This window comes from Sphaerodactylus townsendi, linkage group LG06, assembly GCF_021028975.2.
Source record: "Sphaerodactylus townsendi isolate TG3544 linkage group LG06, MPM_Stown_v2.3, whole genome shotgun sequence".
Taxonomy (NCBI): Eukaryota; Metazoa; Chordata; class Lepidosauria; order Squamata; family Sphaerodactylidae; genus Sphaerodactylus; species Sphaerodactylus townsendi.
Genome location: NC_059430.1, coordinates 85,167,153 through 85,187,214, shown reverse-complemented (window position 1 = coordinate 85,187,214; position 20,062 = coordinate 85,167,153). Strand labels below are relative to the sequence as shown.

Here is a 20,062-nt window from a genome sequence, read left to right as displayed (position 1 = left end):
GTGCATGTTTCACTCCATGGAACTTTTTCTATGCAGCCACTTTTTCCTGATTTCAAGACTAGAAATAACAACTTGTATAAAGAACAAGGGCTATACAGAAGCTGTGTCAAAGGGGAAAGAGTTTTCACTCTGCATAGAAATTAGTGTCCCATCCAGCATTTCAAATATGCCTTTTCCACTTTATAGGATATTGGCATTACCCATATTACTACCAAATTAGCATATGCTATATGGGAAGGATGCTGATCTAAATATGCATAATATAGTTACACTTGTGAAGCTAAAACCGGCTTGGCCAGTCAACACCTGGATCAGAAACATCCGGAAGAACGTTGTCCTGGAGGAACAGTACAATATAAACATAATACATTTTATCCTACTTACGTATACAGTGGATCTGGGGATCGCCAAAATAGTTTTCATCACAAACATCACAACGTCTTCCTGAATATCCTATTTTACATGAACACTGGCCTGTGAACTGTAGTAAGAAACTGATTAAATCAGCTCCCTGCCATGTTTGCAGGTATGTTTTATCTTTGATAATTAAATGGCGAGATCAGTTGTAAGTTAGTATATTTCTCTAGAGCAGGGGTCGGGAACCTGCGGCTCGCGAGCCGCAAACGGCTCTTTAGAGCCTGTGGTGCGGCTCCACGCCCCTTCCTGGGCAGCGTGGGATTCCGCCCCCTTCCCCCGCGCAGAGACTGCCGCCGTGCCGCCGTCCCGACGGGGGGGAGAGAAGAAAGCGGCCTCCCCGCCGCCGCCACCCAGAGAAGAAAGCGGCCTCAGCGCCCGCCACCCCCCCCGAGAGCGGCCTCCAGCCACCGCCCCTAAGAGAAAAAAGCGGCCTCCGTGCTGCGCCCCAGGAGAGAGAAGAGCCTCCAGCGCCGCCACGCCCAGGGGAAGAGAAAGCGACCTGCGCTCCCCCAGGGGGGAAGAGAAGAAAGTGGCCTCCGCGCCACCGCCGCCCCCCCCAAAGAGAAAAAAGCCAGCACCAGCAAATCCCGAAACAGCTCAGCCCTGGAGTTGGCAACGCAGGGGATTTTTTGACAGGTCGAAGAAGGGAGGGGGAAGGAGCCGCAACAGAGTCGAAACAACAGCCTCCGCTGCCTCCCCCCCCAGAGAAAAAAGCGGCCTCCGCACCTCCGTCCGCCCCCCCACAGGGGAGAGAAGGAAGTGGAATCCCCCCCCCCCCAGGGTGCGGCTCCATGAATTTTCTTTTCCGGGGAAAATGGGCCCAAATGGCTCTTTGAGTCTAAAAGGTTCCCGACCCCTGCTCTAGAGTAACTCTGCCTAGGATTAATCACTGTTTCTGAGATAAAGTTACCAAGATTTAGATTTTAGGCCCCAGTGCATTTCACTTCAGAGCATTTCCAGATCACCATTCTTGAAAAGTTATTTTGTTTTGGCCTGTACTAGCTTAGTATAAATTTTCATATGTGTGTCCTGTATATGCATGCTTTTTCCAAGTACTGATCTTAGTAAGTCCAAAGAGGGTTTAAAAATTACATTCACAGCATGATAAGTAGCTCAGCAATATTACCTGATCACACAGGCTATTCTGGGAATGTTCTGGATCACAGTCACAGATACTACAGCCAGTTCCCTGGGCCAAGTCCCAGTAGCCAGAAGCACACTGATCACACTTGGAACCTATCACATTTGGTAAGCAAGGACATGTGCCAGTTGTTTGGTCACAGATGCAAAAGCCAATTCCAGATGGGCATTCTGCTGGATCCACACCCAAAGGGTTGCAGTCACATTCTGACAAGATATTAACAAAAACTATTAATGCTTTAAAAACAATAGGTTCTATTAGTATTTTAATAAGGGATTATAAATGAACTTGATTTGAGGCTCTGTTCTTAGCTGGTTCTATTTCTGTTCATCTGTCAATTGATAGACTGAAGTAACTGCACAGATTTTTTTTCAATTTTCCTCCTAATCTTCCCTTTCCTTTTGCTGACTATTTCTGTACCCAAACTGACAACAAGGCATGAAGCCACAATCTCCATCCTCGTTATTACACGCCAACCTTCAGGTTGGCCTGGAGATCTTCTGTAATTACAACTGATCTCCAGACTTCAGAGATCAGTTTCCCCGGATAAAATTACTGTGTTGGAGGATGGCGTCTATGGTATTATAACCCACTGAAATCCCTTCCCTTCCCAAATTCCCCTGTCTCTAGGCTCCTCCCCCAAATCCCTTGCCATTTAGCAACCCGCATTCTATTCAGTTCTAGCCCAGTAAAGGGATTCTTCACATTCATTCTACCTTCAAACAAACACACACAGATCCTGCCTCGTGCAAAGAAAAAAATATGATAAAATAAATTATAGTTATTTATTTGTATTAAATTTCATTTTTATTTTGAAGGAAATGTGCTAATCTTCTTGATGAAATGAAATTTGTTCTGGATACAATATTCAACCTATAATATTTTTTCTATGCCCAATTTTGGAGTTTACTATAATTTGCTAACTTCTACAGTTCTGATGAATTGCTGATCCAAAATAGACTGGTCTACAGAACTGGCAGTTTGTTCCATGTCTATTGTGCAAGTATTTTAAGCACCCTCCAGTAATCTTGTTACACGACTCTGGATCAGCTGCATCAATATTATTATTGCAGAAGCACAGAAGGCACTGACCCTCTGTGGCCTTTGGATCTGTGTCGAATCCATTGGGACACTCCTCACAACGATCACCTCAAAAAGACAGAATGTTGCAAAGAATGATTACAAAGTAAATTTAATGCATACATTTTCTGATTAGTACTTAGGCAGTCATAGTAACACTCACTAATAGGCTTAGTTTTCCAGAAGCATTTTTGCATTCAAAATAAGAAACGATAGACTAATGGTAGCATTTCTCAAACACTGTGAGATCATTCCTCTTCTCACCATCATGAAATGTCCGACATCTATCTATCTATCTATCTATCTATCTATCTATCTATCTATCTATCTATCTATCTATCTATCTATCTATCTATCTATCTATCTATCTATCTATCTATCTATCTATCTATCTGTCTGTCTGTCTGTCTGTCTGTCTGTCTGTCTGTCTGTCTGTCTGTCTGTCTGTCTGTCTGTCTGTCTGTCTGTCTGTCTGTCTGTCTACCACCCTCCTGCAAAGGGCTCAGGGCGGTGTCCAACATGAATTATAAAAATTTAAAAACAGCTAAAATCATCAATCAATAAATAAGAACCATAAAACATTATAGATGGCTTTAAAACTCCCACTCCTCCCCCTTATAGAGCAAAGTGTGAAGTTTCTTAGTAATGACAATAAAGAATTAATTTTACAATTGTAACTAGAGAGCAAGTGATAAACTTTTAAAATTCAATAATATAAAAACCAATTACAACCATAAAACCAGTTAAAATTAACAAGTTAATAAATACAATATAAGTGTTTATACTTGGTGCAGATGAGATTGGGAGGCCTCCTTTTCCCCCATTATGTGAATTTTTTGTGTTTTTCTCTCTCCTTGTTTGTTTGATCTCTGTCTTTACAGTCTTAATAAAAATAATAAAACCAGAAGTGGGGTGTTGTGGGTCTTTTTCTCCTGATGTTTTGCCTGATGTTTCGCCTGCATCTGTGGCTGACATCTTCAGAGGATCCTGACATCTTCTGAGGATGCAGGTGAAACGTCAGTAGAAAATGCTACTGGAACACGACCATACAGCCTGGAAGCCCCACAACACCCCAGTGATTCCAGTTGTGAAAGCATTCGACAATGTAAAACCAGAAGTGTCATCATAATGCCAACCTACAGAGGTGGCAGCTCTTCTAAGATTGTTCTTGATTCCTAGAGGAGATAAGAAGATAAACTTGGGGTGCTGGGCAGAACTTAAGGCTGAAAATAATTTTCTGAATCTCTGAGTTAATACCCGTCTTCACCTGTATGTTCATCTCCTGCCCTGATTGCTGCTCCTACAGAAATTGGAGATTTTTCATACCACTTTTTATTTTCTGTCATACCAGATGGGAAAAGTACAGTTTATAGTTTTATTAGTAATAAAACATACAAAATGTTTCAGTTTATGAAACAAAATAAGTCGAGGAAATGACTGACCTATTACAACAACTTTTAAACCAATTGTGTAAAATATAATTGTAATTCTTTTCAAAGGAATACCAAAGTATCTAACGTATTTTAAAAATGGCTGGCTTCCTACCTGTGTATCCCTTCAAACAACTGCAGACTAACAGTGAAGTCGAGAGATCCTGGTAGCAGGAGTGTGCAAAATACCTATTGCTTGAAGGAGAACTAGGGCACATGCATGGGCGGCACGGCTCTCTTTTGAGAGGGTTTCCATAGTAACCATCTATACATCTGCCAAAAGAATAGCAAACATGATTAAAGTAACATCCATAGGATTCCTGTTCTGTGAAGACAAATTACAATCATTATCCTTCACTTTTGATAGTGTCTCAGTTTGTGGACTGTTGTTCAACTAAAAAGTTCCCACAGGTGGTTTACAACACTACAAATCAATAAAAGCCAATAAAGTACTGTACAATTTAAATGTTTTTTGATGAGCTGTCTTCGAATTCACGCAGACATGATTTCAGAATCCATGACAATTTTCATATCGTGTGTTCATGTCTTCGAAAACAGCTTATTGCATTTTTTTAAAAAAGGAAAGCTATATATTGCCAGAATCAGCAAGACACAATGTACAACCATATACTTTTTGGGCTGAAAAGCACAGCTTGCAGAGCAAACATCCGGGGGGAAACCTTCAGCCAATGGCTGCAGGCACAGAGAATTACTGCAGCACCTTAAAATGTCAGGTGCAAGAGCTTTAAACTCGGGTGGCACAACATTTCTGTGTTGGGGTTATTAAAACTTTCATCCTTTGCAATGAAAGCCCCATTTCTGCTTAATCCCAATTACTGCATATACTACCTTGATATTTATTAAATATTTGTCTATTCATACCTTTCACAATTGGCTCCAGTTGTAAACTCCTTGCAGTTCAAGCATGCTCCAGTCTGTGCGTCACACAACTCTGCAAAGCTATTACAAGGGCAAGGTCGGCAATGGGGAAACCCAAAATACCCAGCTAAGCATCGATTACACTGCTGACCATCCACTTCGAACCGACATGAACACTGTCCTGTTCGCTGGTCACACAGAGCACTCACTGATCCCTTAGGATGACACTCACAGGCTTAATGAAGAACACAAAGATCATGGTTAAAAAGGCAAGTTCTTTGCATATCTAAACATCAAGACTTTAGTTACATGTTATATTGGGATCCATTATGTATGGTAATATGTACTTAATATAATGATGGATAGATTTCTTCTTTGATGTAATCTTGACTGTTTTCTATTGCTTCTATTGCTTTTTTCCCAGTTTTGCTTCATATGTTGAAAAATAATTACTTTTTTTACAAGACTTGAATGAGATGTGGTCCACGTACTTAAGCAGCAGTATCTTGTTCCATGCTAACTGCATGAACTAACTTAAAATCCATATCAGATGAGTGCTCTAAAGTGCCTGCTGGGGCAAAACCCCCTTGTCTCTGTTTAACAGACGGGGAAATTAGGGAGCAAAAAATTAATTTGTGTATTCTTGACTCAGTTGGGATTTCATTTTGCTTCATATTGCCTAGAACAGAAATCCCCAGCCTTGTTTAATCTTGGGGCATGTTGTAAATTTTAAGAACTGTAAGTGGGTGCCACAAGGGTCTGGGTCCAATCAGACAATGTTGTGAGGCTCTAGAAAATGTTAAGTTTCTGACTTAAGCACTCTTCTATGAGAGAGGCAGCTGTTTCCAAATGGATGTTCCCTGGAGATGCAAATGTGATTCCTCCAGGGCTTTTCTGAGATACCATCTACTAAAGGAAATGTAAAAAAGCCAGGGACGATTATTTGCTTTTGTGGAGGAAGAGATGCTTTGGGGAAGAAATAAATGGGCACTGGGAAATACCTGAAATGACTAGTGGCATGATGCTCAAAACACCATGTTGGAATCATTGGCTTATGAGGTCCAGAGCAAGCAAATATTGGTCCACTGAACCATATAGTCACACACACAAAAGATTTAAAAACAACAACAGGTGCAGATCTGTACTTACGGTGGCACCCTTGGGGCCCAAAGCTATGGCTCCCAGCCGAGCATTTATCACAACAGCGGCCAACAACGTTTGGCTTGCATTGACATTGGCCTTCGAGTTTCTTGCAGTCAGTGCTCATTGAACCTTGTGGATGACATCTGCATGCTATTATCAAGAAAGAGTCATTTTTGTTGTTGTTAACTTCAAGAAACAGACTAGGCAATCAAATTCTGTATTAATTCATTTAAATTATCTGTACTCTGTCCTTCATGATGTCAGGGTGACTTCAAACATTTAGCAAAATGCATAAAACAATATAATGAACATGTTCCAGTTACATCTTGATATAATTACTGCAATGAGTAATTGCAGTAATCATGAGTCTGTCATCTGCACCTCTATAACTGTGTGGTTTGGTTCTGCAACCCAACAAGATCGACACAGACTTCAGAGAATAATCAGAACTGCAGAAAAAACAATTGCTGCTAACCTGCCTTCCATTGAGGACCTGTATACTGCACGGGTCAAAAAAAGGGCTGTGAAAATATTTACTGACCCCTCGCATCCTGGACATAAACTGTTTCAACTCTTACCCTCTAAACGTCGCTACAGAGCACTGCACACCAAGACAACTAGACATAAGAACAGTTTTTTCCCGAATGCCATCACTCTGTTAAACAAATAATTCCCTCGATAATGTTAAACTATTTATTATATACTTATTATATAATTACTGCACTACTTTTTTCATCATTCCTATTACCCATCTCCTCCCACTTATGACTGTATGACTATAGCCTGTGCTGACATTTTATTTTATTTTATTTTATGATTTTACATTTTATGTTTTCATTACTACTGATTGTTTCCTGATTGCTTACTAGACCTATATGACAATCATTAAGTGCTGTACCTTATGATTAAGTGCTGTACCTATGATTCTTGACAAATGTATTTTTCTTTTATGTACACTGAGAGCATATGCACCGGAGACAAATTCCTTGTGTGTCCAATCACACTTGGCCAATAAAGATTCTATTCTATTCTATTCTATTCAATGCACTATACATGGAGCTGCCTTGAGAAGAGTTCAAAAACTTCAATCGGTGAATAATGCTGCAGCAAGGGTGTTGACTAGAGTGGGTCATAGGGACCATTTCACTTTGGTCTTAGTCCATCTACATTGCCTTTGTATTTTTTTCCAGGCAGAATTTAAGGTCTTGACCTTCAAAGTCCCATATGGTTTGGGACCAACATATCTGAAGGACCATCTACTCCTTGCCCAGCCTCCGCTGTTATCTTCAGAAACCCTGATTAATGACCTTGATTCATGCTTTCAAATTAACTGGAAGACAGCATAGAACTCTGAAAATTAGGGATACACAAATTTGCAATGTTTAGGGTCCTTTAGTTTTCATTGTGTATGTTCCTGACTTGCCTTTTTTTGCTTATTTTCTTTTGTGACATGGACAGCCCAATTCATTTGCCCACCCTGCCATTGTAAGTGGAAATCTTGTACTCCCCCATTTGGATTGTGTTGCTAATGTAATTTTTAATCTCATTCATACATGATGTTCCATTTTTATACTGCTACCCTCAGAAGGTGGCATATTAAAATTGATTTTATTTGCAGAGTTAGATTAGCTTGATTGAAAACAAAAAATGACCACAATTTCATGTTGATTGTTGAGAAACCATAAAAGAAATTCCAGCTTTTGAATCAAACCAGAGTGATCATAACCTTTGCTTGTTTGCCATGTCCCGTCCTCATATGAAACTGGATGCTGCAGGCTTATACTGTTTCTGAATAGCTTGTAAATGCAGCCTTGCAGGACATGCAAAACAGTACTAGTCCCCATTGATTTTTTTATGTAGCCTTTTTAACAGTCAGACGTATCCTATAAATTAATTTGAACACAACGTAGCTCATGCCTCCCAGCATGCCTCCCTTTCACTCCAGATGGCAGCAGTTTTCAAAGAAGGCATGGTTGTTTCCCTTGTATCAGAGGGTGTTGCTTTGACGACCAGCAGATGGCGCTGTTGCGGAACAGAACTGTGGTTCCAACTGTCACAGGTGTGGCATGTACACATGTACACATGCGTGCCTGGCCACGCGTTGCTGTGGCTTCAGTCTGGTGAAGTGGAAAAGAAAGAAAAGGGAAAGCGAATGGTTTGAACATGTGTCATTGAACAATGCTTGCAAGGGAGGGGAGGGGCAAGGGGCCCCTTGCTCCCCTCCCTCTCTCCCGTTCCCTTGCATGGCACCCCACCCCCTCCCTCCCTAACGTCCCCCTTCCTCTGTTAGGGTGGGTGGCCCATGTCCAGATGGCGGACCCTGTTCCTTTCATTCTGTTCCCTTGCAGGCAAAGTGTGTTGCTGTTGATGTCCATCAGATGGCACTGTTGTGGAACCATACAATGGTTCCAACTGTCACAGGTGTGGCAGGTACATAATACCTCTCACAGTTTGACTGAAACGTACCTCTAAGAGATGTGTGTATGAAAGGTTATCCGTTTCTACTTGGCTTTCTGTTCCTGTGTGTGTGTGTGTGTGTGTGGGAGAACTGGGCGGAACGTAGCTTGTTATCATGGTTTACCTTGGCCAGTGTGGTACGTGAGCTAGGTAAGTAGCTTAAAACATGCTGGGAGGCATGAGCTACGTTGTGTTCAAATCTCAGAGCGTTTGGTCCAGCAAAACCCCAGACCCTCCCTCACCTTCCCCTTCCTCCGCTAGGGTGGGTGGGCCATGTCCAGATGGCAAGGCCATCCCTTTCACTCCAGATGGCAGCAGTTTTCAAAGAAGGCATGGTTGTTTCCCTTGTATCAGAGGGTGTTGCTTTGACGACCAGCAGATGGCGCTGTTACGGAACAGAACTGTGGTTCCAACTGTCACAGGTGTGGCATGTACACAATAACTGGCACAGTTGTGACATGTACACAACAGGAGGTGTGGAAACAGTATGGAAACCTGGCTGCACGCGAATGCGACGTGTGAAAATTTCAAAGCAATCGGTCCAGTAGTTTGGGAGATTACCTGTCAGCAGAAAACGAACTGATAGATTTATATATATATAGATTACACCTTTAAAATACCATCATTTCAAAGTGGGTAAAATGAGTAACCACCTTGCTGGGGGTAAAGTGTAGATGACTCAGGAAGGCAATGGAAAACCACCCCATAAACAGCCTGCCTAGTAGATGTTGTGATAGGACGTCACCCCATGCATCAGTAATGACTCGATGCTTGCACAGAGGACCACCTTAACTTTTTACCTGTATGCTTTTTTTGAAAATAGAGACAACAGTAAGTACGAGCAGGTTCTAGTGATACTTACAAACTGCTCCATTGTGAATCCGGGCAGACAGGCTTGCTATGAGTTTTGCACATACTTCTGGTAGGATGTGTGGTCCAAGTTCTGAAGCAATTTCAACACAGTGATACTGCTGGTACTCTTCTAAATCTTCTTTGTTGCACAAGTTTTCCACAGAACCAATTCTCGGAATTAGTCCCAGCTTTGGAATTTTCAAAAAGAAAGAGAAATTTTAGGAAAAGCACAATTTAGCAAAATTGTATTGATAAAATATCCTTACATTTGATTATGGCCAGACCTTTATGGATGCATCAGACTATTAAGTCTAGCATGCTAAGGATGGCTGGCTAGCAAAGGCTGTAGCACCTTTTAAGCTTTGTTGCTGTAGATCTGAATTGCATACTTAATCCACCACAGAATACCATGTGTGCTAGATAACTAACTCAGTTTGTATAAGATAAGAATGAAAAAATGTTTCTGTTTCAGATTGTTTTTTACTTATATAGCACTTAGCAGTAATAATAATAATTTTTGCCATTGTGGCAATCGACTCATGGTGACCTTGGGACCATGTGGTTTTCAAGGCAAGAAATGTTCAGAGATGGTTTGCTGATACCTGCCTCTGCATAGCAACTCTGGGCAGGGGCTGAGCGAGGGGGAACTGCACCCGGGGCATACACGTGCCCTGCGCCCCTGCCATGGCGCCACCTGCCTCCACCCCGGAGCACTGCCACCATGCCCCCGCACCAGCGTGCCCCCAGGTGTCACACCTTCCCCCCACCCCACTGCCACTGACTCTGGGCTTCCTTTGGTCTCCCATCCAAGTAATAATCCAGGTTGCTTTACCAGCAATTCATCAAATAATGCCACAGTCGGTACATTCTGAATCTTCCCAAATCCAACCAACTGTAGCAACTCAAAATGCTACCCAAACTCCCCCACCCCTGCTACATCTATGTATGTGCAGGCATCAAGAATCATGGGGGGGGGGTCAACCTCCAAATTTTAAAAAATCAGATCTTTCTGCAAACCTGGGGACTCTAGCAGGTTTATAGAAACATCTATCCTAGTCCAGGATGGCCCCATTGCACAGATTTTTTAATCTGAATGGTGGGGCCCCTTGGGAATTACAGGGTTGGGATAAAGAGAACAATACAAGTCACTTTTGGTCCCCCACTGGGGAGAAATATGGAGTATACATGAAGTTTAAACAAAAAGATAGGTTATAGTCTGTGTGCATATATAAGCGAGAGAAAGTTTGTAAATCTCTTCTGTTTCTGTTCTGAGTGGGCAGGTTTTACTTATAATTGGGAAATGGTACACAAACACTTCCTGATATCAGTGCGTCCTAGGGTTGCCAGCTTCCAGATGGGGCTTGGAGTACTTCCAAAATTACTACTGATCTTCAGAAAACCAAGATCAATTCCCCTGGAGAAAATGGTTGCTTGAGAAGGTGGAAGATATGGCATTATACCCCCACTGAGGTTCCTCCCCTCCCCAAACTCTGCCCTCTCCAGGCTCCAGAAACTTCTCCACAGAATGTTAGCAACCTTTGTGCACTACTAATGCTGGTGTGGAATTGTTGCTGTTTGTTGTTATCCTACTCCTCTTCTGGAAAGGATAACAGCATAGCTCCCTCATGTCAAGTTTACCCCACCAACACACATAGCACCAAAAGTCTGGAATTCTCTCCCCGGATGGCTACTGGCTTCCCTTCTAGTGTTGTTTGGTCATGAGTTTTTCACTGAGTTATTTGACAAGTTTAACTATTTTGAATTACTAAATATTTTAATGTTTTTTATGTTTGCCATCTCATAAACCCTGAACAACTGGAAAAGTGACATTAAATTGTTTTAAATCAATTAAATAAGCAGGTCTACTCACTGAATCAATCAACATGGCTGGTGGAGCTTGTGGATCAGAGGCAGACAATTTGGAAAAATAGATATCTACAAAATATTCTGACCCAGGTTCTAAGCAGAAGGGGGTAGGCAGCAATTCAATCCTGTTCCAAGGAAAGAACACATCATCATGATTTAAACAACAATTACTTCTTTAACAGTTAATGATTTGGGGAATGGGGCATGCAATGAAAGTGTTTGTGGGCAAGAAATGGGAGATATGGGTTGTAGATTATACAATTCATTGTGGGAAGAGACTATGGGAAATGTCCTCACTTCTAAGACTAATACCCCAATATACCGTTTGTGCAAAAGTTTGCATGTTCCTATGACAGATTTCCTCTTGCTTTAAGTATTTTTCCTTCACCAATATCTGTCCTGAGAATTATGAAGGATTTCGCTGTCTCTCCCACACTTTGGAATGGTTGGGGGAATCTACCACAAATAACTCTTTCTTTATATAAAAGGCAGAAATATATGGGACAAGAGAGACTTATTAGAACAAAAAATGGTTTTGTCTCTTTTTGGGGAAACTGCAAAAGTCAGTTTAGCAAAGAGGTTTCAGAAAATAAACTTGGCTGGTAATTGAACAATAAGAAGGAGGGACTAGGATATTTTTATGCACAAGATCATTTGTCATGTATCTGATAGATTTAGTAGACTGGTGTTGATATTTTTGATTCAGACTGACATAGAGTTCACTAGGCAGTCACTGCTTAGTTTAATAAACATTAGCTTCTTGAACCAATTACTGATTCTGCACAGACCATTAAAACGTTCTGCAAACATTTTAAAAAGAACTGTTTTGGCTTGTTTTGCCGCATAGTACGGAACATTAAAGCATTGCTACTGAAAATTCTTTTTCCTGCTGCTCCATCCCGCTTGCCATTTTCTGCTGCTTGACATTCCCAAATTGAGTTTCCGTAGCTTTGAAGACAATCTCATTGAACACTCAAAAGGAAAAATGATGCATATGCAGAATTGGCAGGCAACACAAACTTTATTCATGTACTTTAAACATTGCAATGACGGGCGGCTGTGCTGCAAGCAGAGGACACCTCCATGGGAAACACAGCAAATGGAGGACAGCACAGAGGATCTCAAGTGGCAGAAAATGGTGGGCACAATAAAAATGAAAGTGAGGAGTTTCTAAATTGGGTGGGGAAAATAAAATGTTTCTTGCTCTCCACACAGCAAACAGGAATCAGTTCTAAAACGATAGGAAAAATGTTGCTAGTTTAGCTTTTTCGGAATAAAATGTCTAAAGGAAAAATAAAACATTTTGTAAATGTTTTGAGCAGAAAGCTGTGTGGACATCCTGCAGGAAACATTTTATTTGCTGACCTCAAAACATTTTATTTGTGTTGTGTGGAGATGGCCAATATTTCTTAGGTTGTGAGGAGTTAGGAACAAGACACAACTTTTCCTTCCCCTCCACACATGCTCTTTCTCTCTCTCACTTGCTGCCGCAAGAGAATTGAAGAGAAACAGAGTCTTGTTTTAAAACAGAGTCTTGTCTGAAATAAAGTTTTAAAAGCTCTCGATTATTGGGGAGGGCAGAAGCCAAGCGGGGAAGATGGAGTGGAGCCAAAAAGGCGCCCTACTTGTATTGTTTCTTGCAAAAGCCCTTTCGTTGTTATAGCGAGATATCAATCTCTCAATATGTGCACTTAGAGAAGCAGGAAGGAGCCGGCAGAATGGAAAGCGGGGGGGGGGGGGGGGGCGGCAAGGGGAAAGCTGTGCAAAGTGGCCTGAGGGAAGGCTGGCCATGGGTGGAGGGAAGATGTCCAGGCAAAGCTGTGCTCATTAGCAAATCTGCCCACTCTGGTGGCAAAGTTAATTAAAAGTCTTGCTAATAGTGGTGTTGCTTGTTGTTGAGAGAATGGAAAGTGAACGTGGGGCTCCAGGTTAACAGGGCCATGCAAGAAATCTTGCTGCGATGGACATTCGTTCCCATTGCACAGCAAGCACATTGTGCATAATTAGCCAATCTCTCTCAACTGCCACTTGTAGAATTCCCAGGGTTTTTTCTTTTCAAACCTCCTGTCACTAAATGTTCTATGACAGGGACAACTCACCCTTATGGAAGTGCCTGTCACAGTACCCCTAGTAATTATTAAATAAGAAAATATCCAGACCTTGCTGTAGATGGTAGAAGAAGTGAGTGTGGCTCCTGCAGGGCTGCCGTGTTCTTACATTGTTCACTTCCTGTTATATTGGAAGACTTTACAAAAATGTTTGCTACCCAGTCTTCTAAAGACTACAAGTATGGGAAGAAAATTAAGTTGGTTACAAGCTGAAACTTTGTTTTTAACTTTCTTACATTTCTACAAACAAGAGAATCCAGAATTATTTGATTAGGAAACAAGGGCTAGATTAAAGCAACAAGTTGGATGAATGCTCCTGCTCATCAGAATAATCTTACTGCAAACCGGTGAACACAATCCACAGGTTGAAATAAGTATCTGTATGTTAGCTAGCTTGATGCCTAGAAGCTTGCAGTGTGAGGTCAATCTGTTCCAGGCAGCAATATATAACCTTGAAAGAGGCAGATTTTCACCCTGCTGCTTGACACAAGCTTTGGCATGAAGCATACTCTATGTATGTGCAGGTTTCTGCTACCCATGATTAAGGGTTGGGATCATGGTGCTCCATGTCTTTCCAGCATAGTTAGCACTCACTTCATGAGATACACATATCATCAGACACATTTGAAGAAGTAAGCTTTCACTCAAGAAAGTTTACGCTGGAATCTTGTTTGTATTTTTTATTGCTGCTATGCCCTACCATGGCTACCCATTTAAAAAATATTCTGGCAGCACTGTGCAAAATATCATCCATGTAGTAAAATTTACCATATTCAGATTTAACAGATCTCCATGAAGAGATTAGTATCAGATATTATCAGCCCACAAAACAGACTGTGAAAGTCACTTTTGTCATGCGAGATGTTCGGACCTTTAGTTTATTATATTTCATTTACATAAATTGGATACATCTTGTTTTACTTTACTCTATGCTTATTATTCATTGTATTCAAGTGTGGGTGTGGACTCTTCCACAGGATTGTATTCAGGAGATAGCTGAAAAGGAGGTGTGATTACCTCAGGTTCATAACGAATAATAATATTGAATTCCATCGCAAAAGGGATGTTGTTGATAGTAAAACTTAATCCTGTTCCACTCAAAACACGCACAAAACCAGGTCCTGACCACGTAACAGTTTTTCCAGGGATGAGCTCTCTAATGACAATGTCCAGTACAGTATCCCTGCCAAACAGAACTGAATCCTGAAAGGAGATAGTTGCATTTTAAACAGCAAATTTATTCAGGAAAACTCCTATTAAGAGTTTAATTTCCAACATGAGCAATTCCTGCTTGAATACTACAGTCCACATAATGACAATCTTCCGTTCATTCTTTACCATCATCAAAGCCTAATATTGAACAGAAACATTGAACGCTAGCTATATCCTTTCTGGGCAAGGAGGACGGGTAAAGTCTGATCTTTCCAACCTCAACTTTAAGATGAATGTCGATCACAAATGTGAGTGTTGGTAATGTTGAGTGCAGACCAACTCCATTCAGTTCAAGTACATGAGGGGGATGGCTCACTATATCTATCTTAATTTTTACATTCATAAATGCACACAATAATTTAAGTATAAACTAGCATCAGGTTTATATCAGGGCATTAGGTCAATCAAGTTCAGTGATGTAGAAGCAGCCATCCTTATATTTCATCTGACTTACACATTTGGTCGATCAATACACAACAAATAATTTTTTATTGTGTACCCTTAATATGCCAGTTATGGTTGCCAACCTCCCAGTGGGGCCTGGACATCTCCCTGAATTATATTCAGACTGCACAAAAAGGGAAAACTGTGTTCCAGCATAGGTTCTAGATGAAATCTCTTCCACAATTTCCCCTCCAAGGTACCATCCTCAGATCTATAGGAATTTTCCAGGCAGGAGTTGGCAACCTAAGTAGCAGTCCTTCAGACCAACATGGAAGAAGACTACCAACGGACTCGCTTACATCTCCTGGAGGTAACTGATGCATTTTATGAATTCCAAAAGAAACATTTGTTTTCTTTGAAAAAAATTAGAACCATAGGGAATTACAACAGCATGTCATTGAGACTGAGAATTATAATTAAATGTTCTACACTCAAATAGATTTATTTTCCATCAAGTCCAAGACTGTTCACGTACCAATTCTGGATGTACAAAAATAAGTTCTTTGTCACCAAGTTTCAACTCCTCACTCCCAGTAATCTTAGCTTTGCATAAACCATATTCTACAGATATGGTAGGGGAACCCAAATAAAGCCTCAAACCAAATAGAGTCCCATGGTTGTCCAAGGATGCTCTAACAACCTGACTTTTTGTCCTTGAGTTTTCTTGCAGTTCCTCACAAAATGTATAGTAGAACAGGAGATTTACCTGTGTAATGGAAACTTTTCTTATTCCTTGTTTCTTACTCTTGTTCAGGATGATTTTTCCATTTTCAATTGCGAAATGATAACCTTGTTGCCGAAAATAAACATCACACCGAGGTAACGCTGTGTATTGACTCTTATAAACAAGATTGTGAAGCAATGGCATTGTTAAGATGTTTTTTTTTTAATGATAGAATAGATGTAAATAGACTACCATCAAGGCAAGTGGTGTGTGTGCAAAGGTTCAAGACCAAAGCATATCTAATTTCCCATGCTTGGCAGCATTTTATCAATGAGTGCAGTTACAAATACAATATTGTACCCTTCAGAAAAGTCTACAGCCAAGAACGTATAGATTTTAAAAAAATTTCTCTTTTCAGAAAGGTCAGTGGAGTATTTATTACTATCTCTACTCTGGACAATAAATCTAGTTTGTTTTTTAAAAATGTTCAGGGATCTATTGGACCTCTCACAAAGTGTTCACTAAGCATAGGATAAATGGGTCAAGATGTTAGACACAGGGTAACAGCATAAGAACTTTAATCCATAAGACCTGAGAGTGCCAAGTGAGTGAACAGTTTGGGGTTTGGGGGATAAATTTGGTTCTAGAAAATGTCTATGTGCTCTTACACATAGCCATATCACTGTGATATGCTATGGTCATAGGAAACAATTTCAAGAAAGGATCAGTTGGAGAATGTGTAGTGCATTCTTCTTTAGAAAAAAAGCTGTACCTTAACAAATCAAATTTTGCCCCAAGAAGAGCTAATTGCTGTGATCTGTATACACATTGAGTAAATATGAATAATTTGCAATGTTTACAATTTTGCATGAGGTTATGGTAAATCCTATGCAGGCCAGATTTCAGTAGGCTCACACTGGAAAAACTCTGCACAGGCTTGCACTATAATTCAAGTTTTACTAGTTGTGGGAGGGGCTAAGAATTGAGCAGGACTCTGGGCACCAACCCACCAGAAATCTTATTGAGTAGTTTCTCAGATTTTTGGATGTGGCCCATTATGCATGGAATGTTTACTTCAGGGCTCTTAGCTATGCCATGGGGCTGTAGTATGGTCTCCTCACGTTTCTCTGTTTACACAAGAGGAGGCATTCATTGCCTGTCCGGTAGCTGCTTATTGAAGTCTCAACGGGCCTCTGCTTTTTCTGATTCTCTTAACTCCATGCATCACCTCCCTCTTAAAGGCACAGATTTCATCACACCTGGTAGTTACAAGGGTTTTGTTAAAGCCCTTTAAGTTGCAGTTATATCAATATATTTGTAATTGCAGTTATATCAATATTGTAACCCTTTTCCAAAAATACCCCCGCACACACACACAAGAGAAAGAGGCAAAACACTTACTTGGACCACGCTCTGCTGAAGAAGGGGATCATTTCCTAGAACTGATATCTCGCCCCACCTTCACACACACAAACACACATACTTCCTGGTCTTCAAATGCAATAAAAGACAGTGATTTTGCAGTGATTCTCTGTTTATATCGATATATCAATACATCAATACAATATATAACAAAAACTGAAGTAACAACAAATCTGAAAAGGGGGAATGGGAGATGTGTGCAGGGGAGTGCAAGGAAGTGGGAGCAGCTGGTGGTAGGTGGACAGAAGATGTCCAGGACAAAGCTGTGCTCACTGGCAAATCTCCCCTGCTCTGGCAGTGAAGAAAATCAAAGTTGCATTTAATGTGGTACTGCTTGGCTGGGTGAGAATGGAAATTGAAAGTGGGGCTTAGGAAAATACATCCGTGCAAGAAATCTTGCTGCAACAGACATTCTCCCCTGCCACACAGCAGACACCTGGTGCATAAAGGGGCTTTATCTGGCATTGTCCACATACTTTTAAGAATCTGTTTGTGGCCACAAGGACCAGGAACTTTGCTATTTAGTTTAAGGCAGTAGTTCTCAACCTGTGGCTTGACGACCCAAAAGTAGTCATGACTCTGACAAGCAAATCCATGAAGGTGTGTGTGGGGGTGGGGGGAGGAAGCAAAGAAGAAATAGAGAGGCAGCTCTGGGAGGTCCAATAATAAATTGAGATTTGTCTCTGCATCATGGGCAAAATAGCCAAACAATGCAGCATGCTATTCCGTAATGTCATATATTTATAACAATGAAAAAAGGAAAAAATGTGTTGAGTGTGAACAGATGTGAGATTTCTGTGTTTACTGTTGAGAAGGGCAGATATTGCAATGAGTAACTTCACAGGTGGGGCCTCAAAACAGAAAGTAGCTTAGAAGTTGAAAGCAAGAATTTTGGGAAGTCAAACTTCACACACAGGCCAATTAAGCACAATGTGTTTGCTGTGTGGAGGCGAATTTCAATCGCAGTAAAATTTCTTGTATGGTTTTATTTATTCAAGGTCCACTTTCACTTTTCATTTTCTCCTTGGCAAGCAAGACCAATTCCAGCACAATTTTAATTTTGCTTCGCTTCCAGAGCAGGTAGATTTGCCACTGAACACAATTTTGCTCCAGACATCTTGTCTTCCCACTCCCTCCCACTGCCATCCATGCATTTCCCCTTACCCCCTTCCATGTTGCCAGTTTCTTCAAGTGAAAGAAAAGAAGCTCACTCACATGGGCTAAGTGAAAACATACTGACCTCTGAATTCTATTGATATATTGAAATATTGACTGAGATTGCTTGGAGATAACAAGCCCCTCTGTCCTCCCAGCAGCAGCAGCAGCAGCAGCAGCAGCAGCAGCAGCAGCAGCAGCAGCAGCAGCAAGAAGTGTGTGTGTGTGTATGTGTGTAGGGGAGAGAATATCAGTTATAGCACAATGTCTGTTTCTTTAGCAGCGTGTGGTCCAGGAAATGGCTTTGCTCTTTCATTTGGGGGGAGGGGATTATTTTTTGAAAAGTAATATTGATAAAAATGCAGTTTAAAGACTAAGTCAGCAATCTTGGTTACCAAGTGTAATGAGATCTGTGCCTTTAAGAATATGTTGAGGGAGAAGTTAAGATTACCAGGCTGGGAGAGTTCTCTGAAGAAAAACTGCACACTGAGGAGGGAGCGTCTCACGTGTAAACAGAGAAATGTGAGGAGAGTCCACTGCAAGTCTACTGCGCAGAGAAGAGTCTCGAGGTAAGCCTTCGATGCATAAGGGACCACAGAATACTATCCACTGTGCTTTTTGTGTGTGATATTGCAGAATCACAGCCTACAGATAGCCTTGCTTAGACATAAAGCCCTGCCACATTTTCCTAAATGCTGATTTCCCTTCTCTATTCCCACATATCAAATTCCCATCTGCATACTCTGAATCAAGACAATGAAAATAAAATACCAGTGGTGAATATCCTGGGAGAGGCTTTGCATTTTCTGCTTCATATATGTAATAATCCAAAGGTAAGAAAAAGTAGCCTGGAGCTGGTTCTGTACACTGACGACCTTCTATGTTAGGCAAACATGCACATTTACCACTGGTAGCTTCACACCTAGCAGAAAAGAAGTATTTTTTTTAAAAAACCCTGATAACCACAGACATTTGGTGATAGACATTACAAGCTATTCTTCCTTCTTCTCATACTAATGTAGGCCTGTGATTTATGACACATCAGTTGGCAAAGAACAGGACTGTGACACATCTGTTGGCAAAGGACAGGACTGTGCAGATATTTACCTTAACTTCATGTTACATATACTACTTTCAGTGGGTTTTCTACATGCAATTTTCTCAGCTCTTAAATGAGATATTTGAACCAGGAGTTTGTAGACTTACAAGTTGTTGAGGGCACCACCAATGTCACAGTTGCATGAGGAACAACCATGCAGATTACTCCCCAGGCCCCAGTATCCTGGCTGCAACAACAAAAATAGTGTAATGAACTGGTTACTCTAATATGAAAAAGATTGTACTTATTGAACATGTTGATAGCTTGATACCATTTCTAAGGAGGAGGCGGCTTCAAGCTGAGCAACATTTTCTTGAACTATAGAGACATGCAAGGAAAGTACTATGATGGGTTCTCCTGCTTCCCAGACTCAGTGTAGCTTCTCCACTCCCCAAAGTTGCACATATAAAATCCTGGTGAAGATTAAAGGATAAAGTTCCAAAGCAGGTTTACAGCTGAACAAAAGTAATGACCACTGAGGAATTATATAACTTTAAGGTTGATAATGGAGAAATTGAAATTGTTCAAGATTTTCTTTCTTTGGCTCAATCATCAACCAAAAAGGAGACTGCAATCAAAAAATCGAAAGGGGTTTAAGACTAGGAAGGGCAGCCATGAAGGAGCCAGAAAAGATTATTAAGTGTAAGATTGTGTTACTGGCAACTAAGATAAAGGTAATTCATGCCATAGTAT

The 20,062-nt window shown here is 41.0% G+C and overlaps 1 protein-coding gene across 2 annotated transcripts in view; it reads right to left on the bottom strand.

The window, feature by feature from the left end:
- The window catches only part of LAMB4 (laminin subunit beta 4), a 62,903-nt gene that overhangs the window by 15,866 nt on the left and 26,975 nt on the right, over positions 1 to 20,062 (bottom strand). For both annotated transcript variants that reach the window (XM_048502035.1, XM_048502036.1), the window contains exons 13-25: positions 19,477 to 19,556; positions 19,042 to 19,192; positions 15,736 to 15,867; positions 14,391 to 14,576; positions 13,425 to 13,546; positions 11,270 to 11,390; positions 9,410 to 9,587; positions 6,097 to 6,240; positions 4,951 to 5,182; positions 4,184 to 4,341; positions 2,651 to 2,707; positions 1,544 to 1,764; positions 385 to 481 (exon numbers count right to left, since the gene is read on the bottom strand). In XM_048502035.1, coding sequence (XP_048357992.1) covers positions 385 to 481; positions 1,544 to 1,764; positions 2,651 to 2,707; positions 4,184 to 4,341; positions 4,951 to 5,182; positions 6,097 to 6,240; positions 9,410 to 9,587; positions 11,270 to 11,390; positions 13,425 to 13,546; positions 14,391 to 14,576; positions 15,736 to 15,867; positions 19,042 to 19,192; positions 19,477 to 19,556 — 1,879 coding nt within the window. The remainder of the gene's footprint in view (positions 1 to 384; positions 482 to 1,543; positions 1,765 to 2,650; positions 2,708 to 4,183; positions 4,342 to 4,950; positions 5,183 to 6,096; positions 6,241 to 9,409; positions 9,588 to 11,269; positions 11,391 to 13,424; positions 13,547 to 14,390; positions 14,577 to 15,735; positions 15,868 to 19,041; positions 19,193 to 19,476; positions 19,557 to 20,062) is intronic.